Genomic DNA, 27,771 nt, shown 5'->3' with positions numbered 1-27,771 from the left:
TGAAAGTGGAAATAGCCGATCACAACACGTTGCGAGCTTGCAGATCTGCTAATTCCACTATTTTTTACTTGCTCAAAACGTAAATGATCTTTCCGTATTTGGGTTTGAATCCTGGGTAGAACAAGAACTCTGAATAGCAGCTATAAGTATATACATCTCATGTGTTGTTTGTATGTTTGTTTACCATCCCAGAGATTAGATCTTCACGTAGCCTTTGACACTCCAAGCATGTTTGACACTTACTTGTTTGACGCTTGTGTCATCAGCGTCAACTCTAGACCACTTAAACCCACTTATAGTGAGCGCGGGGTCAGGGCTCTATACTAGGCCATTCGTTATCTCTGCCGACGATAGCTGATCTACAAGCTTAGGCCTATACGGCGAAGTTGTAGGTCGGATATTTTCGCTGCATGTTTGCTCCAGAACTGGGATGCGTGGATTCTTCAGTTGATTTCAGTGATTTGGATTCTACAGAAGTCTTTTATGGAATTATGTTGTGTGCTGTGATCTACAAGCTCACAACGCGGCACTCAGTGCCTCGCTGTGAGCTTGTACATCTGCTACTTTTGAAAAAGAACATTGATAGTGCAAATGGCTGATCTACAAGCTCACGATGCGTTGCAACGCGACATGTTGTGAGCTTGTAGATCTGCTATTTCCACTATTGTTGAAAATGTTGAAAAATATATAAAACAAATCAACATGGAAACGATTGACGATTAAGACAAAACAATTGCGATCAGACTATTATGTAATAATCGTAACGGTCCTAACCACGGGGATGCTGCGGGTTCATGTGGTTAAAAGTTGTGTCTCTCTGTTCCACAGGTTGAAGACCACCCCCCCCCCCCCCCCCCACCCCCCCCCCCTCCTCTCCCCCCCGGACCCCCGTGACCCCCGGGCCCCCTCTCCACCATGGCCCACCGCTCCCAGAGCTCCTCAGTGGGAATGGGGGACAACCCCCTGAGCCCCAACTACCTGGCCCCGCACTACCGGGAGGAGTACCGCCTGGCCATCGATGCCCTGGTGGAGCACGATCTACAGGTTAGTACCGCCTGGAGCATAACATTACTATAGAGTAGTACCGTCTGGCCATTGATGCCCTGGTGGAGCACGATCTACAGGTTAGTACCGCCTGGAGCAGATAAACAATTACTATAGAGTAGTACCGCCTGGAGCATAACATTACTATAGAGTAGTACTGCCTGGAGTATAACATTACTATAGAGTAGTACCGGCTGGCCATCGATGCCCTGGTGGAGCATGATCTACAGGTAAACATTAATAGTGTGGAAGGGAGAAGAGAATATAGTAGTCTAGATCAGTGGTTCTCAACCTTTTCAGGCCCAGACCCCCAAAATAATCATATTTTAACTGGGGACCCCCCACCCTGACAAGCACTAAGAGTTGAGGCATTACATTTTGTATAACACAGTTCTATTGTGAAAATAGCAGATCTACATGCTCACAACGCTTCGCTTTGCGAGGCGTTGTGAGCATGTAGATCGGCTATTTTCACAATTTCAGCCTCCAATATATGACAATTTGGCCAATGTTTAATTTGTCATTTTAGATGTGTTTAGTGTTTTAGATACCCTCTATACACTTCAACTTTATGTTGGTTTGTTTACTGTTGAGTGAGAAGACAATGTTTTACATTTAGTTAATCATCTGGGGACCCCCCAAAATAATTTGGGGACCCCCCTGGGGGTCCCGACCCACAGGTTGAGAACCACTGGTCTAGATGAAAGTGGAGCAGAGATACTGTATTTGTTTTAAGAAAATGTGATGTTTGCGCAAGTGTTTATTCTGGTGTTTTCTTTTTACAAACCAGGATTATCTTCGAATGATTTATGCTTGTGTGTCGCAACGTGAATAACGATCTGAAAACAATGTGTCGCGCGTCGGAGCTGCTCGTGGCTCGCTCCTATGCCGACTACTGCATGCGGCTCGCGACTAGCTTTGCAGCATGGCTCGCTGCGAGTGCATGCAGAAAGAGAGAGGCGCCGTCGCGACAGAGACTCTCTGGAGAGATTGTAATCCTGCAAACGTATTCACACCCACTGATTTATAACTAGTTGCAGCTAGTCGGGTGCTCATCGTGTCTTCATCATAATGTGAGCTTGTAGATTAGCCGTTTTCGAAGGAGCGTGCGTGCGTGCGTGTGTGTGGGGAGAGAGAGAGAGAGAGAGAGAGAGAGAGAGAGAGAGAGAGAGAGAGAGAGAGAGAGAGAGAGAGAGAGAGAGAGAGAGAGAGAGAGAGAGAGAGAGAGAGAGAGAGAGAGAGCAGCACTCAAGTCTAGTACTGTTTATCTAAAAACAGATATCTCATTATGTTACTCAAAATGTGCACCTGCCCGGTTGGGCAACCTGGTAGCAAACTTCACCTGCCTGACTATTTTGTTTACCTGTCCCGGGCAGTCAGGCAGGCAACCGTTAGCGTCAATCCCTGCACAACATTCAGAACACTCGTTCTGACATAATTATTATCCACCAATCTCTGTAATTCTAATGTTCCTATACTCAGCAGAAGTGAGACTCAGAGTGTCCTTGTGTCAGTTGTGTTTATATAAGATGATGGTCTAGGCCTACGACGCTGAATTCAGTGACAGTACAAATGAAGGAAATCTTAAAACATGATTATGAGTTACACAGACAAGAAGGTGTAAACATGGCAGATTTAATTATCCACATGGGAACAGTGTGGTATCTATTCTACAGTATGATACAGTCTGTGTTTAGCTCGATCAGAGCCCCATGCCATTGACTTCCATTATAGAATTCACGTTAAATATTTCCAAAAGATACATTTTCCAAAAACATTCACTTTGGCCTATTGGCAGTGTGCACAAGATTATAATTACATCTAACGATGCTTCTCCTCCATTCACGTTTGGTGAATGTAGCCTTGGCAAGGAAAATTTGATATCTTCAGGCGGTAACCATCGATCATCAGGTGTTTCGACCCGTGAACCGCTACACCCTCCTGATGGCAGGGTCGGCAGTGGTGGCCAAATCACTGCCCATCTCCTCCTCCTGGCCAAGGCTAAACTCCCCTCTCCTGCTCTATTTTTTTTTCCAACAAGAGGCTCCTCTGGGGAGGTATTGGGTGGTCCCTCCTGAGGTCTTGAGACATTTAATTGTTTTTAAATGGACACTCACGCGCACGCATGCCCGCACGCACACTGACAGACAGACCATCTTATAGACGGCATGTCTAGACTGCTGCAGCCATGCTGAGCATCACAATGTGTTGCAGTGTGACGTGTCCGTGTTGTTGTGAGCTTATAAATGCCTTTAATGACACAGAATAGAGCATGAGGAACTCAACACAACAGGACGCCTCTTCTCCAGTGGACACCCTGTTATTTGGTCGCCTCATTACCTTGATGTTTGCTCGTTCTACATAGGGAGTCCATAGAGGTTAACTAATGTTGAAAAGTGACGCTTGGAGCATTTCAAGTATTTGTAGTATTTGTGGTATTCATATCATGTCTGTCTGTCTGTCTGTGTCTTTCTGTCTACCTGCCTGTCTGCCATTGTTCCTCCACCATGTTCCTGTCTGTTTTGATTGATTGATTGAATACGTTATTATCTGTCAGGACAGTAGGGCTGTCACGATTATGACATTTTACATGACGATTCATTGTCACTCAAATAATTGCGATTAACGATTTAATTGTGTTTTTTGTCATTGACAATTACATTCCCGTTTGGCTTGTAGCACATGGTAGATATGACACATAACCTAAATATACAAAGAAATTACTGACATATTTGACAACTTTATACTTAACACATCGGATGCCCACGTGGTGTCTACAAGTCAATTTCTTTGATGTCGCTGGAGGCCCACGACGCGTTTGACGCGTTGTACAATAAACTATACTGTACTGTAGCTACAGCACTTGGCTACCGCGGTGATGAAACAAACTCCATTTCCCAACATGCAGCGCGCAATTACGTCACCCGGACGTGCTGTGTGTCTCGTTGACTTCCTGTTTAGCGGCTGCACAAAAATGCTGTTTTCTCCGGATTCTCTTCCTTTTTTCATTTTTTTCTCAAAACGGCAGCCTCTTCTACATGCCGTAACACAAACACTGTGGCTTAGAAATGATAAAAACGGTCCTGACTGAAAGAAAAGATTTTCGCGAAATAAACAGGACATACTCGGATTACCTTTCTCGCCAGTACTCTCGCCGGTAGGTAAAATGACGCATTGCCATGGGCACCAGCAAATTAATTAAGACGTCAAAACCACATGGGCGTCCGATGTGTTAAAAAAGAACATTGATAGTGGAAATAGCCGATCCACAAGCTCACAACGCGTCGCATCGCGACGCGTTGTGAGCTTGCAGATCGGCTATTTCCCCAACTTTTTACTTAAAAAAAATATATATGAACATTTCTCAACATGGAAACGATTATGACGATTATGAAAAATAATCGTGATTATGTCAAATAATTGTGATTAGACGATTATGTAATCATTGTGACAGCCCTACAGGACAGTGCAGTTCAGATTCAAGCTCTACTATTAGGATTTAAACCCACAAAAGCTTGATTGATTGATTGATTGATTGATTGATTGATTGATTGATTGAAGACTTTATTATTAGTAGGTTGCATAGGTAAAGGTACAGTTTCCTGACGGTACAGTTCACTGGTACAAGGTCAACTAAAAGGATACACCCAAAAGAGCCTATGGTTTGTTTCAATTGAGGACCTTTAAAACTATAACTTATTATGGCTTGGCTATAATGGCTTGTTTACACTGGGGTCCTTTGTACTCAATTCACAGTCTTCCATGGTCCCTTCACCGTGTGCCTGTATGTTTTGATTGATTGACTGAATAATTTATTTTCTGTTCTCACAGTACAGTTCAGATTCAAGGTCTACTTATAGGATTTAAACGCAAGAAAGCACAATGGCTTGGTTACATTGGGGCCCCTTGTACTCAATTCACTGTCCACGGCAATAGTGGCTCATGGGTAGAGCAGCCGGTAGCCGCTCTACCCATGAGCCGGATAGGAACCGCGAGGTTCCCAGTTTGATCCCGGGCTACCCCAGTATGAAGCTGGTTGCACACTGCTGCATTTTTTTGTTGCGTTTTGGATAACCGAAATCCTGGCCAAAGAGAGAGAGAGGAGAGAATGAGAGAACAAGGGATCCAGTGGCGACAGCTGCGAAAATTGGAAAGAAATCAACCCTGGTCCAAAAATAAATACGAAACGGGCGGCAGTGTGCAAACGTGATTGACATAACGCGATTATTTTATTTGCGTGCTCCGAAATTCGTGCCGATATTCGGCTGAAAAAAGCAGTCTGCAACCAGCTTTAGTGTTGAAGGGTCCTTGAGCAAGAATCTGAACCCCTATAGTTGCTCCCGGTGAGCAGGTTGGTGCCTTGCATGGTTTCCTCTGCCATCGTTGTATGAATGTGTGTGTGAATGTAAATCTATGCAAAGCACTTTGGATAAAAAGGGCTATATGAATGCATCACTTACCATCTACTATCTTCTCCTCAGGGCTACTATGAGTTCCTGCAGAGCTCAGACATGGTGGAGTTCCTCTCGCGTCCAGAGATCGACCACATCAAGGCCACCCTGACGGCCCCGGCCAGCCAGCAGCAGAGTGGTCCTGCGGGGGTCCCCGAGCTGACCTACCCCCACCACCACCACCACCACCAGGAGGGGGTCCCCGACGGGGACGGCTCCTCAGACACCTACTGGCCCATGCACTCGGACATCGCGGCGCCGGGCCTGGACCTGGGCTGGCCGCTGCAGCAGCACAGCTTCATCGGCCCCACGGAGGTCACCACCCTGGTCAACCCCTCGGACCCTGACATGCCCAGCATCAAGATGCAGGCCCGCAGGCTCATCAAGGACGCACAGCATGTGAGTAGGGATGGGGAATATCAGAAGAGTCGCCGGAAAACACTTGGGCTGATGGTTTATGCCTTTTGATTGATTGATTGATTGTAGGGCTTTCACCAAATATTAGAATATTCTAAGTCACTATTCGACGTTGTTCACCAAAGTCGAATTGTTGTTTTCTCTTTAAAAATCACACCTTGTTGTGAACTGAGTGGTGGTCAAATAAAAATAGTCAAATAAAAATAGTCAAATACATGGATTGCAAGGTTGCTCATGCTCAACAGTGGCGGGAGACAGACGGACGGACGGACGGACGCATTGTGATCTTAAATCCAACTATTTCCAACTATTATTTGTTTATTATTATTTTTACCTGCTTTAAGAAACTCAGCTAATGATGGACGGGTGGACGCATTGTGAGCTTGTAGATTAGAGCTGGGATCGGGCCCATTTTTTCTGTCCGTTCCGAACCCGTGTGGGCCGTGTCCGACAGTTTTTTGTCCGACCCGAATCGACGCCCGAGCATTAATCATTAAAATGCGTCCGACCCGCGCCGAGGCCCGAACCTTATGTTTCCAATGCTTTTTCCCCTCCTTTCTTTTTCTTTGAGGAAGCCACTGATTTACACTCACAAGCAAACTTGTTCTAATGTGCAGTGCATTCAGCGTGCCTGCTTGTTACTCTTAATGTGAATATTAAGCCACACTGTGGCTTGTGAAAGTGTTTAAATAGTAGGCTATGTTAGATTATTAAATCATACAAAGAATAATGTGCGCTGCGCTGCAAGTTTCTGCGCCTGGAAAATAGCAGATCTACAAGCTCACAACGCGTAGCGGATGCGAGGCGTTGTGAGCTTGTAGATCAGACACATTTTGTCACGGAACACGCCGTGATGAAGTATAAGCCAGGATTTACTTGGGTGATGTCGAACGGACAGACGGACGGACAGACGAGGCTGCAGTGCAGAGTGCACACAACAGCGCCGAAAAATAAACATCCAATGCAAGGTAAAGTAGTGGGAACACAAGCAGGGAGCTCCATTCAGCGGCACGCCACTTCCAATGAAACCACAACATTGCGTATACCTCAGCGTTGGACTTTTCTCCATGCTCAGAGTTATGTCTCCGGCTGCAACATTAGCGCGAGCAGCCCCACACACACACACACACACACACACACACACACACACACACACACACACACACACAACGTTGTGCGTGCTGTTGCAGCCACCCAGTCGCGGACATTTGTGTGTGTGTGTGTGTGTGTGTGTGTGTGTGTGTGTGTGTGTGTGTGTGTGTGTGTGTGTGTGTGTGTGTGTGTGTGTGTGTGTGTGTGTGTGTGTGTGTGTGTGTGTGTGTGTGTGTGTGTGTGTGTGTGTGTGTGTGTGCACGCGCGCGCGTGCCCTCCTTGCTACGTGTGTGTGTGTGTGTGTGTGTGCGTGTGTGTGTGTGTGTGTGTGTGTGAGAGAGAGAGAGAGTGAGTCTGCCTGCTCAATAGCGCCCCTCCTTTAACGTGTGTTTGTGGTCTGTGTGTGTGGTCAGGAGAAGTATGACAGGCGACAGACATACATACACGTACGGCCAGTAACATCGTGAAACCTGATTACAGGAGTGGCGGTGAGACCACCACTCAAAAATATATAGTTTATAAAGCTTGGCTAGATAGGAAGTCATAAAAATGAGCTGTCAATGCCCCTGGTGGATGAATTTGTTAATGCTCTCTACCAGGGGTTCTCAAACCTTTTTAGGCTGTGACCCCCAAAATAAACATATTTGAACTGGGGACCCCCACCCTGACAAGCACTTGGAATTGTAGGTATTAATGTAACTCGGTTCCACAGAAAAATATTGTGAAAATAGTAGATCTACATGCGTTGCGAGGCGTTGTGAACTTGTGAGCATGTAGATCGGCTATTGCGAGGCGTTGTGAGCATGTAGATCGGCTATTTTCACAATGTTTGCCTCTTGCTTACTTAATATTTGACAGTTTGGCCTGTCCTGTCAACTACGTTGAGGTCAAATTCGAATACTAAAAATCACTATTCGTGAATGTCCTAATTGATTGAGGTATTTATTAGAAGTGTTGGATAGGAGAAGGTACAGTTTCATGACAGTACAGTTCACTGGTACAATGTCAACTAAAAGGAAACTCGAGTAAGGCAAGTCGTATTCGTTATTTGCCATTGAGATCCTTAATGTCCTTATATACCTCTGTAAAATATGCCTAAACGGTTAAACCTAACCTTATTCCTAACCTTAACCTCAGTAAAACGGTGCCAAAACCTAAACCTATTGCTAATCCTAACCTCAGAAATATATGCTAATCCTAAAGTTATATCTAACCTTATTCTCAGTAAAACAAATGCAAGAATAAAAATCTCTGCAAGTATGTTTTCTGGCGACTCTACCAGTTACCGGGATGGGACGATAAGCGATGTTATCGTTAATCATGATAAACACTCATGATAATCGTATCGTGGAGATGTAAATTCATCGTGATATCGTCCTCCATCATGCACTGGGATCAATTCACCTTTTATTTGCCGAGCTGCATATCTGGTACCACTTAAACCCTCTATGATTGGTAAAAGGTACTTATAATACACGTACTTGATACAGTCTTTTTTTCACTCTCTATCAAATGTCTTTGACAAAAAATAGCCGATCTACAAGCTCACAAGTTTGTGAGCTTGTAGATCTGCCATTTTCTGATAATATCGTAAATCGTGATTTCTTTTGTCACAATAATCGTGATTATGACATGTTCATATCGTCCCATCCCTACATGTGAGTACCAGGGGTGGTAGACTGTAAATGGTGCATTTATATAGCGCACATTACATTATTTTTACATTATCATATTACATTCACCCATTCACACACACATTCATACACCATTACACCAATAGCAGAGGAAACCATGCAAGGCACCAACCTTCTCATCAGGAGCAACTAGGGGTTCAGAGTCTTACTGAAGGACTCTTTGACACTGACTCTGGGGGAGCCCGGGATCGAACTGGGAACCCTTCCCCAACCCTCTGTGTTCTAATGGCGGTTTCTCTACCCCTGAGCCACTGCCGCCCCGCATAAAGCTACTCGATGAATTGATAGAATAATAAGTAAATAGTGGCCAGTTTCAGACCTCAGAGAGACAAGGAAGGGCAGAGGGCAGGGAGGGAGGGAGGGATATTTGAAAACCTGCATGTCTGGTTCTCTTCTCACACGGAGCAAACCAGACGTGAGAGAATGGCATTTCAAAGACAAATGTCACATTTTATTACCGTCTACTGTATTTGTGTATTAGTCATGTCAGGAAAAACTAATTGTAATGACGTTAAGTCAATATTATGGTTTGTAAGTACATTACTAGAGGAGCTGTAAGCCATGTTATTTTGATTAAAACAAAAAGTGTTTTTTTACAAAGTTAAATCTGTATTGTGATAGTAATCACTTGTTGGTGTTTGTTCAGTAACGGTGTCTCCCCAGCTCTTTAGCAAACTAAAATACATGTTCAGGTTCAATGTTGTTTCATTCGTTTTTTTGGTTTCCATTAGTTTATCTATCTTTTATGATTTCCTCTCTCCTCTCTGATTGGATGAAATCAGTATCCCGACCTGAAAATGTATTTTCTGTTCTCTAAAGACTTGGAGAGACAGGGAGAACACTGATACTGAACCAATACCCCTGCTCTTCACTCACTTTAGGCCTTTAGCAGACGCTCTTAAACCAGAGCGACTTACAATAAGCAAGGACAGTACAAGGCAATGCATCAAATGCATAGAAATAGTAATTTAGGATCGTCGGTAAACCAATCAATGTCTTGACAAAATCAGCAACGAAGGAACGCTGGTGCTATCGTTCCAAATCTCCCCACACACACAGACAGGATGAGATAACGGCACACAACCACAGTATTTCACCACAGTGTGTGTGTGCGTGTGTGTGTGTGTGAACATCAAACATTTACGCTCCACTAATGTCAGTTATGCTTCCATGACATTGTTCCTCTCTCCACCTCTCACATTCCAATAAAACATTAAGCTTTGCTTTAACTCATATAAATAAATACAACATAATAATTAACCTGTCTAAAATGTCACTGAAGTCATCAGACCTGTTCCTCTGTCTGTCTGTCTGTCTGTCTGTCTGTCTGTCTGAACTGTGATTCCCGCGATTCCCAACCTTTGAACCAAGTAATTAGCAAAACACCAAGATTGTGTTGATAATATGACATTGCTATAAAACAAATCGGGTAAAAATGTAATTTAACAAAATGTAAAACCTTGAACAGTGAGTGTTCATTGTGATTATGATTAGAACTTAAGAAGTACACTATCCAAGCCGGAACGATAGATTGATTGATCATTAAAACAAGCATGCTCCGAAAATGCACCTAAGGACAATCCACTGTGTTAGTTATGAGAGAGGCCGCGAAATCTAGCAACAGGGGCAGCCGAAATCTAGCAACAGGGGCAGCTATGAAAAAAATCAACTAAAGCAGGTATGAAGGGGTATGATAAAAGGCAGATTTAACCCTATATGTGTTTTGCTCTGGATGTCTCCTTTAACGGACTGCCGTGTTATAAGTGGTATTGATAGTGATATTAATAATGATGTTATCGTAATAAACTTTATTTTTTATAGCACCCAAAGTGCCAGAATGAGAGGTTGGAAACCACTGTGCCAGATAGAATGTGAGTGTTTTTCTCTGCCTGTCGGCGTATTAGTGAGTCTGTTGTGTTTTAACTTGCACAAGGACACCATGCAGGTTGAGGGAGAGAGGGAGAGAGGGAGAGAGGGAGGAGAGAGAGAGAGAGGGAGAGAGAGGGAGAGGTAAATAATTGACTGCAGTTAGTGGTAATACAATGAACACATTTATTCAGCGCTGCTGCTGTTAGTTCATATGCTGTGTATTTACTACACCGAGCTTGGGAACGCCCTTCTGGTGGAGCTACGTTTAGCAACACCAGAGCCTTCGTTTAAATCACTTCTGCGGACAAAACCTCTCTGTTGAAATGTTTTTCCTGAGTGTATTTGCTGATGATTAAATCAGTTTTCTGTTTTTTTGTTGTTGTTCTTTCATGTCATGTTTGGAAAAGCGCTATACAAATAAATATATTATCATTAAATAAATTTGCATTATACTCGTTATATGAATGTGCGTTTTCGTTTCGTGATTTGATAGACAATCAACTGTAGTCTCAGTCGTAAATAACTGTGAACTGTGTTGACCCTGTCTGACAAGGCTTTACAACTTTCAACCTGGTGTACATCATTACATAGGAAAAAAATGCCAAAACGTATCAAACAACTTTAAAAAAGCAGGCGCACACCCCATCTGATGCCTGAGAGTGTGTTGTGGGCCTTTGCCGTCTCTCTCTCCCTGTTTCCTGTCTACCTACTACTATCAATGAAGGCAAAAAAATGAATTGATCTACACAAGGTCACAATATTAACACAATAGATTGGCTATTTTGTTCTATTCGTCTTACAACATAGTATCTGAGGATCTTCTAAAAACAGAGAATGCTTAGAGCAGTGCTATTCAACCTGCGTCCCGGACCTTAATTTTTAGACTAAGCTTGTAGTTTGTTACAAATCATTGCCTAAACATCCAAAATAGGATCGTAATTATTTTGCTTGCGGCCCTAGGACTTTTGGTATATCTCTGAGTGACCCCTGAGCCATCTTAACACATATGGTGCCAACCCCAAGTTTCCCGAGTTTGTATTGGTACTAGTGCTGTGCCAACCCAGAGTTTCCCGAGTTTGGGCCGTTTTTGATTTTTTTTTTTTCAAAAATTATTTTTGGACCTCCAGAAATGTATTAGGCATGATCGCGATCGCGAAATTGCATGTTTAACCCCCATACCAACCCATTCTTTCAAACATGGCAGCCATGTTTGTTTACATCTGAAGAAAACATAATGGCTGATAAATCATGAATGCCTGAACGGATTTCCAAGCGGATTTTTTTGTTTGAAAGCTGTGAACAGCATCTACACACGTGGTGCATCATCTAGGCATGGGCGTGCACTTTTTACACAATTGCACAATTACATGGAAGTCTATGGTAACCATGGCAACGCGAGACATTGAAGAGAAAAAAATCATAGCAACATAAGTGTTAAGTTGAGTAGCCCTGGCCTAGAGCATAGTAGGTAACATTGCCTTTCTGCTGAGCTCACACATGCTCTGCTGTATGTCCCCAGGTCATTGCCGTGGTGATGGACATGTTTACAGACGTGGACATATTCTCGGACCTCCTGGACGCGGCGGCGCGCCACGTCCCCGTCTACATCCTATTGGACGAGCAGAACGCCCATCACTTCGTCGCCATGGCTACCAACTGCAGAGTCAACCTGGACTTGGTTCATGTGAGCAGCCTTTCATTTTCTTACAATATTCAATCACGTTTTAACTGCTTCACATGATACGTGTCCTCAAAATACTAATTAATGTCATTTATACACCTGATTATTAGGAAATCAATCTTGTGCTTGTTTTTGTTAAAAAGTTGTATATTTTGTTAGTAATCATTGCTATAGAATCGTTCTTCAGTAACAGGGCTTTTGTCGTCTCTCCAGCTCTTTATTAAACAGAAAATACATTTCCAGGTTAGGATTCCAATTTCATCCAATCCGGAGAGAGAACTCTACAATGATAATTTATCAGCTTCAAAGTTATTATGTTCCAGTTCCAGTTCCTGCTTATTCTTTTTGTCTTTTGTTTCTTCCAATTTCACCTGTTTATCCTCCTGTATCCCGTGTGAGTTCTCGCTGGCGCTAGTATGTCGCAGGGACTTCCAGCTTGATGCTGAGTGCCAAGCAGGGAGACACTGGGTCCCATTTTTATAGTCTTTGGTATGAGCCGGCCTCCCGAACTCAAGGCAGACACTCTAACCCAGGGGTCTTCAACGTTTTCAGGCCAAGGACCCCTTAGTTGAGAGAGAGATGAAGCAGGGACCCCCACAACCTGTTCATAGATTCCATATAGTTTCATCATTTGACAGCACAATCATCAGTGTGTTTTGGATTCATGTCAATTTGTATTTTCATTTAACCACTTGAACCGGCAATACTTAATAAACTTACCTTTCACTTTGTACTTGGTCTGCTCTTTTTCCCCTCTACACCAAACCTATTTGCCGAAAATAGACGATCTACAAGCTCACACCGTGAGCTTGTAGATCAGCTATTTTTGGCTACAGTTTTCAGAATATGGACATTAGGGTTCAAGTTGTTAATATAAAAAGGATTGGAAAAAAAGATTTGGAGGACCCCCTGTAGTAATTCTGAGGACCCCCTTTTGAAGACCCCTGCTCTAACCAGAAGACCACTGAGCTGATTGTGATGTAACATTGTTTTAAGTCTCCACGTACGATGTGTGTTCCAGATGATGCGTGTCAGGACGGTGGCAGGAATCACCTACTTCTGCAGGACAGGAAAGTCCTTTAAAGGGCAGGTGAAAGACCGCTTCCTGCTGACCGACTGCAGGGCCGTGCTGAGTGGAAACTACAGGTAGATAAACTACAGCATGTCATTTAGTTTAGTAATGATAACTAGACAAACTACAGGTAACCAAAACTGCATTTCATTTAGTTTATTAATTTTCTATGACATTTCTGTAGAGATTTCTATTAAATACATTTAGTTTCCCCAGGCAGTGAACCCAAATCGGCCTTGCCAGCCCTATTTGTACAGTGGTAAGATTTCACAATGAATGTTCAGCATGTTACGACATTTAAGCACCATAACAACAAAGTAATTATTTAATGGCATTGCACCGACATTATGCAAGATGACATTTATTGATGATCTCACAAAAGACAACATACTACAAGCACAAGCAAAAGGCTTATCGGCTTTATTATTACTTGGGTTAGGGTTAGGGTTAGGGTTTTAACAGAGTATTTCTACATTTCATTATTGATACTTTTATTTAAACCACTTTACAACCTATCTTCATATAATTGGTCTTCACTAATGTTCATGATAAAATAGCACCGTTCTTTCTACTCGGTCCAAGTCTCTTAGGAGAGCTGTGGGAAGTTCAGAAACTCATCATCCAGCAACGTCTTCGTTTGTCAGAATTTTCTTTAAAACAATATTTCTGAAAAGAATATTTAGATATCTTTTATCGTGAGAACAATGGCTTCCATTATAACATTGCAACCTTTCAGGAATAGAAAGCCAGCATTTTCTATTAGCTTGGATTCCTGGAAGTAGAAAAAAATAATTATGCTATTTTATCATGAACATTACTGAGGATGAATTATATGAAGATAGGTTGAAAAGTGGTGAAATCGTGCTTTAAGTAAAGAATGTGAGTACTTTTTCCACCACTGAATAATCCTGTTCTTACAGTTTCATGTGGTCCTACGTGGTCGATAAACACCTCGTTTTAATCCCGTTATTAAACAACATCTCTTTTTTAACGAGATCGTCTTCCAACAGTTTCATGTGGTCGTACGAGAAGATCCACCGCTGCATCGCCCATCTCTTCCTGGGTGAGCTGGTGGCCACCTTCGACGAGGAGTTCCGCATCCTGTTCGCCCAGTCAGAGCCTCTCAGCGTGGACCAGTCTCTGGTGGTGGCCGTGGCCGGCTCAGAGAGCTCCAGCACCTCCAGCTATCTGAGCCAAGGCCCAGGGTTCGGCCTGAAGAGAACCCAGTCCCTCAGGAACCCCCGTGGCCTGGGCCTGACCTACGGAGGGGTGGGGGGAGTGGGAGACCTCGACAGGAACCCTTCCTCGGCACTCCCCGGATTCCGCAGGTGCAGAGAGTGAGACTCCACCTTAAAAACACTTTTAGTGCCAGGATATCATTCATTGTTTAGATATTGTGTGCCGCCATTGACTGTGCTTTTTGAAGACCCACAGAAGTCACGATGGTGCCCGTGTTGTGGGAATTCACTATGTTGTCATATCGATCAGGATGTTTTCTTTCACACAGAAAAAAAAAAATGTTGTTCCACGGATGTCCGTCGCTAAGATCTGGGCCGGTGAACATTTTTCATTTTAGATATTTAGATTTCAGTGGGATGGGGGCATGCAAAGCCATGCATACAAGTGGCTATATGCATTTTTAGACACAATAAGCCAGCGAGCGATTTCTTTATTAGTAGTTACAGTAACACTACTAGCCCTCATAAGTCACATCTGCCCATGAACGATTGCAGTTCATCCTGGGCTTATTGTGTCTAAAAAGACATATTTAGCCACTTGTACGCATGCCCCCAAACACTGAAATCAAAATCTTTAAAACGATAGAAAGCAGTAAATGAAAACATTTTAACACTCATCTTTTCTTTTCTCTAATTACAATCTAAAATATGAACCCTTGTTGTAAAAAAAAACAAAGTTGTCTTTTAATGGGTTAAGAGCTTTTGCTGAATGCCTACATTGTAAATTGTTAACTATGAAAACCTCCACCGGCTGTCTATCCCTCTGTCAGTCACATCACGTCACACTTTTGGCCCTACTCTTATCTCCGGCACCGTTGTGCCCTATCCATGCCAAACTTTGCACACACACTCCTTTACTTCCAAACCACAACCTCCATCCCTCATTTCTCACATGGCCCTCTTCTAGCACCGCCGTGAGGCCCATTCTTGCAAAACACATTTTTGGACACTGCTCCTACAGATTTTGCCCTAAAATCACGCAAATCGGTACGCAGTATGTCTAGACTCATGTCATCAACACGGATCTGTCACATTTAGCACCACCATCAGGCCAATTTTCTTAAACACATTTTTGGACACTGCTCCTACAGATTTTGCCCTAAAATCACGCAAAGCGGTACGCAGTATGTCTACTGTCATGTCATCAACACGGATCTGTCCCATTTAGCGCCACCACCAGGCCGATTTTTACATGCGACCTGACGGTCGCTTATCTCCCGATTTAGGGAGCCTTACTGGTATTACCATGTGCCGTCCTTGCTTGCTGTAAATCGTTCTGGATTAAGAGCTTCTGCTGAATGCCTAAATCGTAAATTGTAATAATTGTTCCATTTCAGGAACGATCTGTTCCGCCACTCCAGCCTGGACCTGGGCGTGGGGGGCATCAACGCTCCGGGCAACCCGGGGGGCATCACCATAGGGAAGTACTCCCAGCAGCAGTTCCGCCTGCAGCAGTCCTTCCTGGAGCAGGGCCGCTCCATCGTGTCCCGCCAGATGGAGATCCAGCAGCAGAGCGCCTCGGCCTTCAAGAGGCACAGCTACGCCGAGGGAACCCAGGAGAACTACTCCTCCTCCAGGCACTTCATGAAGAGCAGGGTCCTCAACAACCTGGAGGAGACCACCACCGACTACCACAGGTTGGTCTGGTTTGGATGATCTTCAACGACACAACGAAACAAACTTTAATATTTGCTTCCGTGTGGTCCCTGGAACAACATATTTTGAGATAGGGGTCCGCGGCCAAATACCTGTAATTTCGGGGGTCCTTGACATGAAAAAGTTTGAGAACAACATGATTTAGAAGAAGGATTTAGAAGTCGGGTCAAAGATCGGGTCAAAGATATTCAAAGACTTGCACACATTTTCACGATTTTTCAAAAATAGCAGATCTACACGCTCGCAGCGCGGCACTCGGTGCCGCGCTGTGAGCTTGTATATCTGCTATTTTTCAATAGTTAAAGCATAAAATAAGGGTTAAAGTGGTTAAAATCTAACGCGACTCGGACACGACCACCGACTACCACAGGTTGGTCTGGTTTGGATGATCTTCAACTATCTGTGTTTTCTTATTGGAGAGGTTTTATAACTGCAAGGCATCACGTTGCAACGTGTCGTCAGCTTGTACTGTAGATGTGCTATTTATCATATCACAATTTTTTTATTTGTGAAAAGAAAATAATGATGATATTGTCGCTTGTATATCACAGCGATTTTCACTATTTCAGCTGTATGTTTCTCAATTGAGACTTATATAAGTATAAATAATACAGGGACAACAGGTTGAAAAAGTGGTAGAAACATAATGTTTTTAGGCTATAGAATTTGCCTCTGTATTGGGAAATGGGTGTGCACAAAGTGCTGATATAGAACATTTTTAAATAAAACTTATGGTGGAGTTGTATACTGTACATAGATATCTTGTAGTGAGCAGTGGCTGTGCATTGTGGAGGAAATGTATGTGATGGAGAGATTTACTTATAGACTTATAGTCTGTTTCTTGAAAAATGGGAGAAAACACGACCCGGTAGAATGACACCATGGAGGATTGATATGGAACTGAAATATGACGATGAAAATGATGCAAAATGTTGAACCTGTGAATGTCTGTGCATCTGACAAAATCGAAATTAATCACACATAACTATAACACTTCCCCGTGTTGTTCCTCTCACAGAGAGCAGTCCCAGAGCAGCTACTTCTACCAGGAGGGTGCGGGGGGGCCGGGCTCGGGCCACGGTCACTACGACCGCCTGAGGGGCCGCGTGGCCCCCCTCCCCATCGACCAGTACTCCAACTCCAGCTTCCCCTCGGAGCCCGACGCCGCCCAGCCCGGCGGCGGGACCTACGGCGGCCGGGGAGACTACTTCTCCTCGGACGACCTGCGGGGGGGCGGCGGGGGCGACGCCCCTCCAGCGGCGGGGCGGTATGACGCCCATTCGTCCCACCGCCGGCCCACGGTGGGCCAGGCCTACGCCTGCCAGAGCTCCCCCACCCAGCCACACCCCCCGGAGAAACAGACCTTCCTCAATGAGCCCAGCGCCACGGAGCGGGACCCTGACCCCAGTCTCAGGTAGGTTACTGTCACTGACTCTGACCTCTAAATGCAGGGGGTTTTCAAACTGTTTTTACTCTTGTAAATAACCTTTTCGTCCACGGCACCCCTGAATTACACTGTTATTTTTTTAGAATCAAGTTGGGCTCCCATTGACTTTCTATACACTATACTACAGGAGGAATCTGCTTTAAGTAGCATGTGAGGGGTCTAACTAGGGGTTTGTCATGATTCTGAATCCAGCATTTGTTTTGCACGGAAAACATTCCTTGGGCTAAAAATGTAACCCACAAAACTGTCGATTTGGCTGCTATGGCGACCCCGAAGGTCACTGACTCGGGCGGCGCCCTAGCTAAATCATTAAAGCAAGCCCTGGGCTACATCTGTGCAAAATGTGGCGCTTTTAGACTGATTAGCACGAAATTACCATTTTATCTCCCTAAGGCCCCCGACTATGGCGTGAATACTCAATTGGGGGTGAACTACTTTTAACAGTCCCAGTCCTGGCCTCCCTCCATTGGCTCCCCGTCAAATTTAGAATTGATTTTAAAATCCTCATAACCGCTTTAAATTCTATGAATGGGGGCTGGCCCCCCTCTTACCTGGCTGAACTGGTCCAACGCTACAACCTTTCATTACTGACGGCTACCGCCCGACTCATTACTAGGGGGCGATCGTGCTTTTGCCGCGGCCGCCCTAGGCTTTGGAACCACATTCCACTTCATGTCAGGTCTGAGCCGTCCATCCAGCTTTTAAGTCCCTCCTTATAATAATATAATAATAATCTTTATTGTCCCCAAAGGGAAATTTGTCTTCACAAGTCTGTTCAACACAAAACCATATAACACAACACAACACATCACAAGACAAGACAGATCATCAGGTCCCCACTATGCACAGAAAAGCCTCTTAGCGACGGGGGCGATTGTTTAGCAGATTGTTAAATGCAGTGATGGCAGAGTGAACAAAACTCCTGCTTAACCCAACCTTGTGCCACTTCAGGGTTCTGTATCTTCACCCCAATGGCATGAGGTGGAAGTAGCAGTGCAGAGGATGATCATCAGTGTAATTTATTATTGAGAGTGCTAAGCGTGTGATGGCCTTATTGTTCATATCAGCAAGACTTTTTTTTTAATTTGGCTTTTAACCACAGCTGAGCTTAAGTTTGAACTTGTTCTCTTATTTCTGTTTGTTTATTTGGTTGTATGGTTTCTCGTTGCACTGTTTTACTTTTGTTGTACAGCACTTGATTTGAATGATTTGATTTAACTGCTGGGAGACTGATTTTCCCTCCTGAGATAATAAATGTCTCTCTCTCTCTCTCTCAAGGCAGGGCCTGAGGAGCTGGAGGATAAACTCCTATCTGAGTGCCTATGAGGACGGAGGGGAGGAGGGTCTGGTGCAGCCCATGGGACCCGACGCCTTCTTCGACGAGCCGCAGCCTCCCCAGCAGCAGCAGCAGCAGCCCATGGGCCCTGACGCCTCCGCGCCTCGCTTTGGAACCAGGGAACAGCAACAAGACTCCAAACCCTTACCGGCCATCCTGAGACCGCGGTACGGGCTGGGATGGGACGACTGAGAAATTAAAGTTCTCAGTCCTGGGGACTGATTTCAGTCTGGAGGATTCCATAAGAGCTGTTTCTGAGATCAGTGCAGATCTGCAAAGAAGAATTTATACAAAAAATAAGGGGGAGGTGTAGAGATGGCCATGGCGTGAATGACAAAGTCGTCAAAACGTCTCCAAACTAGAAAGCAGTTATAATTTCAAGATATGAGTATTTGAATTGGCCAGACTAGCATAGAATACATTCAGAAGATACTTCTATAAAATGAAGCAAGGATTGGCTCACACACACATTCAGTGAAGGCCGTTGGAAACAAATGTTTTGCTTTAAACCCCTGCGATAATCGCTAATATTGTTCATCGTGATAAAAACAATGCTCACAATAATCGTATTGTGGAGATTTTAAATTGTCCTACCCTGTCATACCCTTAGATTAATTCGTTTTTGTCGATCTGTAAATTCAGCACCACTTAAATCCACCAAACGGACCTGTAAAGAGCGTATTTGGTACGCTCTTATTTCACTCTACACAAATCGATGAGCGTTGCGTTGCAACGCGCTGTGAGCTTGTAGATCGGCTATTTTTGGCAAACCTTCGCAGAATAGGGATGCTGAGGGATTGAAGTGCTTAACAAAATCAAATTTTTAGTTTTAAGCATATTTTGATTATTGCTCATTATTGCTCTTATATCGTTCATCGCAATTATTCTTTGCCACAATAACCGTGACATGTCATTCTCACATCGTCCCACCACCTAGGTACGGCAAGCCAGTCCTGCCCGAGAAAGACTCCACCACCACTCGAACGACCACCAAGTGGGACGGGACTCCATCGGGCGCCGACTTCAAGTCCTCCATCCTGGAGAAGGAACGGCAGGAGCGGGAGAAGGAGTGGGACCGAGGAGGAGGTAATTAGGACCGTCACAATTATTACATAGTCGCCTAATCGCAATTATTTGAGATGATCGCAAATTATTTTGTCATAATCGTCATAATTGTTTCCATGTTGAAAAAATTCCATTAATTTTCAAGCGTTTTTCTTTTTTTTCTTTTTTTTTTTATAGCAGAAATAGCAGATCTACAAGCTTACAACACATCTATATGTAAGCTTGTAGATCAGCTATTTCCGCTATTTGGACATTTTCTCAGTCATTTCTTTGTGAAAAAGAATACTATCTGGGCACTTCATAAATCCGGTAGGCTGCACTCTTTTTTTTATGTTTACCAAACTTTTTTAATGGTCGGGAACGGAACAAGTAACTAGTTAAGTTACTTTTCTCATTGGGTAGCGGAGTAACATAATTGATTAGTTTTAAAGGCAGTAACAATGTAACTTAACGAGTTACTATACAAAGTAACGATACCCAACACTGTTCATATGTTTATGACATGTCTGATGAAATTATTTGTGTGACTGTTAATCGTCATCTTCCATGTGTAATGGTGACAGGGAGAGAGATGGCGGTGGACGTGGACTTCAACAGGGAGGCTCCGGAGCAGCAGGGCGGGCTCTCCAAGCACGAGTCGTTCCGCACGCGCGTCAACCCCCTGCTGCAGCGCTCGTCCCGCCTGCGCTCCTCACTCATCTTCTCCTCCTCCAAGACGGAGACGCACAGCGGAGGCCTGGGGTGAGGATGATAACAATTCATCTACAAATCTATGAATTGCCGTTAAGAAATTATTTGAAAAAATAATTTCTTCTGACGAGAACTTTCCATTTGGTCCTAAAAAAACCCCCCCTCTTATCAATTCATCGGTTATTCGGTCGATATGGTTATCAACTATCAATTGATGAATGAATCCAGTGGTTCTCAACCTGTGGGTCGGGAACCAGGGGGGTCCCCAAATTATTTTGGGGGGTCCCCAGATGATTAACTTAATGTAACACTGTTTTCTCTCTCAACAATAAACAAACCAACATAAAGTGTAAGTGTATAGAGGGTATCTGCACATTTCTAAAGTGACAATTTAAGGACGTTTTAATACAGTACATACCTCTAAAATGACAAATTAAACATTGGCCAAATTGTCAAATATTGGAGGCAGAAATTGTGAAAATAGCAGATCTACATGCTCACAACGCCTCGTGTTGCGAGGCGTTGTGAGCATGTAGATCTGCTATTTTCACAATAGAACCGTGTTATACAAAATGTAATGTCTCAACTCTTAGTGTCTTGTCAGGGTGGTTGGGTCCCCAGTTAAAATATGATTATTTTGTGGGTCTCGGCTTGAAAAGTTTGAGAACCACTGGATTAATGGGTTATTTTTGCGCCCCTAGACTGAAGACAGCTACGGAGGAGGAGGAGGAGCTGGACCCCATGCGCACCTCCTCCATCGTGCAGCAGATCCTGGAGAAGAGGAGGTTCATGAACCGAGAGCCCTTCGAGTGGAAGAAGAAGGCTGAGGAGATGGACAAGACCCGGGAGAAGGTAGGGGTGGTGATATGAAGACCCGGGAGAAGGTAGGGGCAGGGCAGGAATTTCATGAAGGCCATGGCCGCCGTTGCCCCTCAGTTTGGCCTTGTGCCTCTCCAAAAAATGGCATGACCTGAGGCCACTGTGGCCTTAATGCCCCAGCCCAGCTGACTGTACCACTTTCTCCTCTGTCTCTTTCTTGTCCACATGTAGACACCAGTGTCTCTTTCTTGTCATGTAGACACCAGTGTCTTGTTGAGTCCCCATTTTTAAACCAAAACATTATCTTTGATTTGTGCTGGGCCGAGCATGGATCACATTGTAAATATCAATTTATTTATTTCACAGCAGATAGTTTACATATTAAAATCATTGTTAACCCTTAAATGTAATTAATTATTTCAATGGACTAAAATCTTGTTTTATTTGATGCCCTTCCTGCCCTGGCATTTGGCCTTTGTGCCCTCAAATAATGGACAACATCAAAGGCCAAGTGGCCTTGCCCCTAAAATGATGAAATTCCGGGCCTGGATGGGATCATATGAAAATGTCACGATTATTGTGAACAAAGAAATCAGGATTTACAATATTATCGTGATAATCCCCATTATTCTGGGGCGGAACATTTGCCAAAAAATAGCAGATCTACAAGCTCACAATGCGCGTTATGAGCTTGTAGATCGTTGAATCTATGTTGTGTGCCAAATGTAGTTCTAAGAGCGGCCATTTCTTGGGTCAACACAGCCTTACACAGGTGTTCTGATTGGAGTAGAGCATTAGTTCTATGCAATCAAACAATTGAAACTCCTGTGTTTGACCCAAAATATGGCCGCTAAGGACTACAATTGCGTCACCGTTGGCACACACTATTGTTATCAATACAGAGATTCATTGCAGAATGTATTTAAACCTTGTACATTTTTGTCTAAATCAGTGGTTCTCAAACTTTAAAATGTCAAGGACCCTTACCTAACCCGTAGCGGTCCATTTGGTTTCATTTGTATACTGTCAGAGTTACATTCTGGTAACTTGGGTAAATTTTCCTTTTTCTCTTTAAACTTAAAATGTTATAGTTACCTGGTAGGTGGTGGTTGTACTGTTAAGTAACTGTTAAAACAACCATAAAAAACCAACATGAAAAAGAATCGCGATATGATCGTGTGATCGTGACGCAGCTTGGAAGAACAACGTGATATCCTATTTTTCCATATCGCCCACCCCTAGGAGAAGGAGATGGAGACGGAGAGAGACAATGAGCGAAGAGCGTCGCTGAGAGAAGAAAGCGAACCCAAAGAGGAAGCTCCCAAACCTCCGAGCCGGCAGGTGTGGTCGCCGCCGGAGAGCGGGACGAGCGCGAGCGCCGCGTCTACGGAGCAACAGTCGTCCTCCCTGAACATGAACGACCCCGCCAGCCGCCTGCAGTACTTCAAAGAGCTGGCGGCCAAGAGGAAGGCGTCCAAGATGGGCACGGAGACGTCACTGAGAGCCGCCGAGCCGGCCGAAAAAAAGCCCGACATTTCTGACAAGCCTCCTCCTCTCGTGATGAAAGCCCCAGCGCCTACCAAGATCCCGCACGTATCCGTCAACCCACCGTCGCCGGAGCTGCCCGAACCCAAGAAGCTGGATGCCGCCGCGTCCTCCAAGCCGGCGTCCGAGCTGACCCGCAGGCCCTCTCTGAGTGCGTCCAAGCCTCCCGCGGTGTTCGCCAAGCCCGCGCTGGTGCAGCTGAAACCGGCGGAGGCTTCCAAGAAAGAGGAGAGCGCAGCGCCGGAGGCCCCGAAGAAAGAGTCTGGCTTCAAGTCGCTGAAGCCTCTGCCCTCGCCCAAGATCTTCAAGAGGGACCCGCTGAAGCTGAAAGGGCTGGTCGGCGCGCGGCGCTCCTGCGGCGAGGAGATGCTGACCACGGTGGACGCCACGACGGCCACGGACTCGGAGAAGAGCGAGGCAAAGAAGGGGCGCTCGCACAGCTCCTCCTCCATGACGCGCACAGAGGCCAAGGAGGGAGGCCTGCACAAGAACATGGGCTCCAACACCTCCATCAACACCCTGGGGGAGGGCAAGGCCGACGGCAAGCCTCTGGACTTCCTCAAGAAGCAGACACAGCGCCTCAAGGTATTAGTAATGTTATTACTCGTGTTATTACAGATGTAGGCAACCTTAGGCACGGGTGCCAGCAGGGTATGCGCATGCATAAAATGAATAGCAAAGTGAGTTTAACATTGTTTAATGCAATCAGGTTGGACTTTTCTGTTTGGATGTATGGGCTGTCAAGACCAGAAAGTAGTTTTTTGCCACTCAGTAGGCTTTCCTGCATAACATCCGGGTATGATGATGATGTCACGCGCATACGCTCTATAGCTGATACTTAGTTGTTTTTGTTTGTTTTTTCTCTGTACTTTTTTCTTTTCATACTTCCCTGTAACTTTGTAACCTTAACTGCTGTGCTGCCTCTGGGCAACTAATTTTCCTTCTTGGGACATTAAAGCTATCTAATTATAAAGGTATCTAATATCTAACTTATCTTTCTGTCTATGTAAGGGCTTCCTGGGGCCCAAGGACAAGAAACCAGCGTCCAGTGGAGACGACAAGGCCATGATCACCGTGAGGGAGATCTCCGAGGACTCGGGCAGAACGGGCAAAGTCGCGCCGCCGCCGACAGCCACTGCCACCTCCACTGCGCACGACCAGTCCTCCGCGTCCAATCACAAGACGGCGGCGCTAGCGATCCCGGGGACGTCCCGCTACCAGACCAACAGCGGCTCAGTCCTGTTCAGCAGCAACCTGCGAGACGACACCAAGGTAGGGATGCAACCAACCACTAGTTTCATAATTAATCGGTCAATTATTTAAACCAGGGGTCTTCAACGTTTTCAGGCCAAGGACCCCTTAGTTGAGAGAGAGATGAAGCAGGGACCCCCACAACCTTTTCATAGATTCCATATAGTTTCATTGTTTGACAGCACAATCATCAGGGTATTTTGGAATCATGTCAATTTGTGTTTTCAGATATTTAACCACTTGAACTGTCAATAATTAATAAACTTGACCTTCCACTCTGTACTTAGTCTGCCCTTTTTCCCCCTCTACACCAAACCTCTTTGCCGAGAATAGACGCGCGAGGCGTTGTGAGCTTGTAGATCTGCTATTTTTGGCTAAAGTGCTGGGATATGGACACTGGCGTTCAAGTGCAAGCATATAAAAAAGGAGAAAAAAAGTTTCTATCACAGAAAGATTTGGAGGACCCCCTGTAGTAACTCTGAGGACCCCTTAGATTGATATGTCTATGCAATACGAGATACTGATGTTAATGTATTGATGTTATCACCCTGCTTATTGTAAGTCGCTCTGGATTAAGAGTGTCTGCTAAATGCCTAAACTGTAAATTGATTAATTGATTCATCGTTGCACCCTCCACCCAGGTGATCCTGGGTCAGATCTCGGCCAACAGCCAGAAGCACCGCCTGGAGCGAGAGGAGGCGGGAGGGGAGCGGGGGGACCCCCGGGGGGACCTGGACAGCGACGGGGAGAAGGGCGGCGTGGAGAGGCAGAACTCCCTGAAGAAGAACCGCTTCCTGAGACCCCAGGCCAACCCCCAGGAGAGAGAGGGTCTCCTGAAGAGGATAGAGAGCATGAGGAAGGAGAAGAAGGTCTACAGCCGCTTCGAGGTACGTTAACTCATAGGAGGTCCACGATGTAGCAACGCGCCAATCTCCTTGATGTCTCCCTGTGCCCATTGACGCGTTTGACGCGTTGTACAGTAAACTATATTAATCTGTAGCTACTGTACAAAGCTATCGCGGTGACGAAACACTCCATTTCCCGAAATGCAGCATGAGATCACGTGACCGGGAAGTCTGTGTCCCTCATTCACATCAGTGTAACATGCATTTTTCTCCTAATCTATCTTTTAAATCACCTTCATGTTTAAAACGCGGCCTTCTCTATTGGCCGTTACAAAAGCACTGAGGCCCGCGATTGTTCGAAAACTGTCCCGACTGAAAGAAAATATTATCGTGAAAGTAAACAGGACATACTTGATTACATTTACTCGGATTACTTTTTTGCCAGGACTTCTGTCGATTAAATGTTGAATAATCCTGGGCATCCTATGTGTTAAAATAGCATCGTTTTGATGGTTGATTTTATTAGACAAAAATGCAGTACAGCACAAGTACAGTCAAACACCCTGCCTAAAAGGAACACCCCAAAAAAGCCCTTGTTGTCTTTTTGGAGGTCCTTGGTATTCAATTCATCGACATACAAAATAGCAACAAAAAACATTCAAGTATCATCGCAAGTATAAAACACTATATGTACAGAGTTGGGGGGGGGGGAAATGTGGGGGTGGGGGTAAGGTAGAGGAGGGGAGGGGTGCTCACTTCTTGCCTGTCTATGGGAGAAGTGTAAAAACGACCTCCGTCTCTGGCCTCCTGAAAGCTGAGTTTTCAGGGCAGTTTTGAAGGAGGTGTTTTAAGGGAAGCGGTCAAGGAATTCCACACCTGGGTGGCAGTGTTGTAGAAGGAGAATGTACTCACATTTGTCTTATGGGTTTGTGTTATCAGACCGTTATGTGCGCTCCCTCTGGTGTTGCGGCTGTGGGTGTCTCTGACTTTGTGGAGGTGTTTGGTCAGATATGCGGGGATGAGGGCAGAGTTGTTATGAACCAGCTAATGGGGATCCTAACAAACTCTATAAACTCTTATCACTTCACTGCAGAGGTGATGTTTGTATGGAGGAGAAATCAAGAGTATAAACAAGGGTAGAAGCAAATTATTATGTTGATTTCAATATAAAAAGCAGCATTTCACATACAGTAAAAGACAAATCCACTGTCCAGTATAATAATTATTGGCCTATAATAAGTAGAATTGTAGCGGCTGGAAAATGATCTCTTACAGTAGCTGCTGCTTTCTGATCCCCTGATATCACGTTAGATGTCATAAACGGCTCTTTGAATGCTAACAAGACACAGAGCAATACATTTTGATCAGAAACAAAGTAAACATGTAATTGCTTTATATAAACACACACACACACACGCACACGCGCACGCACACACACACACACACACACACACACACACACACACACACACACACACACACACACACCTTATGTTTAGTGGAGTTGTAGTTAAATTTAATGACAGCCACATGGCAAGGGTTTGCCCTTGTTTACTGGGCACAATAAGTGGCATGATGGCAGGGGTAGTGTGAGGGTGGGGGGGGGGCACGTCAGGCACATGCACACATAGACATCAAAGGGGGCTTGAGCCCCTGCCCTTTTATCCGTCTTTAAAAAGTGTCCTCTCCAGACCATGAATGCAGTTTTTAGTATGGTGAAAGAAATGCAAATGCCCCCTCTTTCCATGCCATACCTGAAGGCAGCATTCAAGAGAATGAACTTGTCCAAACTCTCCTGAACTTGAACGCCGTATCTTATGTTGAAAGAATTGCCCTCTCTGTGTAGAAATCCATGCTGTTACGCCACATCTCCAGTATTGACTTGATTATGCTTAGTTTAGTGTGGTATCAAGCACCGAAAATTGCGTTGTGAGCTTGGAGGTCTGCTATTGATATTTTCACCAAAAGGCCACTTTAGAAATGTCAGCCCCTGCCATTCTCTGCATGTCCCTGGGGGCACATAGTGTCAGATCATTGCCCACTCTCACTCCTATCCTGTCTGTGGTTCTCTAAACAGATGGGGAACAGCCTGGGATAACCGGAGACCGGCGGAGGGACCGCGCGTGGAACGATCAAAAGAAAACAACAACGCCCATTTCTCCCGACGTGCCAACGAACAGACTAACTGTTACCTCTCTGCTCTGCGGCCCACAGAACCAGCGCTTCCTGGAGTTCCACACTAAGCATCTACACTTGAAACGACACGGACTAAAATACAAAATGCTGCAGAACATTTTCAACACATTGGAACGTCATGGAGTTGAGGGCACTGTGTAACCTTCTCACCGTGTGCCAAGCCCTGGTACAGTACTATGCTATACTATACTGCTAGAGAACGTACAATACAGTAATATTATTATTATGTCAACCTAGTGAAGAGGAGTTAACCTCGCGTCACCGTGGTGTTCGTTTTTACAACGGGCCGTTTGATCCGGTCTAGGCGGAAACCACAAGCAGAAGAAGCGGCGTCGCTTTGTTTTGGTTCCCCCCGTTTGTTTC

General features: G+C 44.8%; 1 protein-coding gene across 1 annotated transcript; it reads left to right on the top strand.

The window, feature by feature from the left end:
• Positions 1-910: 910 nt before the first annotated feature.
• On the top strand, positions 911-27,412 carry fam83hb (family with sequence similarity 83 member Hb). Its single transcript, XM_080735223.1, has 15 exons — positions 911-1,044; positions 5,526-5,894; positions 12,087-12,251; positions 13,270-13,394; positions 14,331-14,648; positions 15,896-16,195; positions 17,233-17,628; positions 18,940-19,164; positions 19,935-20,083; positions 20,626-20,803; positions 21,454-21,604; positions 22,820-23,701; positions 24,128-24,388; positions 25,009-25,254; positions 27,290-27,412. The coding sequence occupies exons 1-15, from the start codon at positions 916-918 to the stop codon at positions 27,308-27,310; spliced, it is 3,915 nt and encodes a 1,304-aa protein (XP_080591349.1). The 5' UTR covers positions 911-915; the 3' UTR covers positions 27,311-27,412.
• The last annotated feature ends 359 nt before the right edge of the window (positions 27,413-27,771 follow it).

The sequence above is a fragment of the Nannobrachium achirus genome, assembly GCF_963921795.1.
Source record: "Nannobrachium achirus genome assembly, chromosome: 10".
NCBI lineage: Eukaryota > Metazoa > Chordata > Actinopteri > Myctophiformes > Myctophidae > Nannobrachium > Nannobrachium achirus.
Note: the sequence above shows the minus strand (reverse complement) of the source record. Positions and strands in the feature narration are given on the sequence as shown.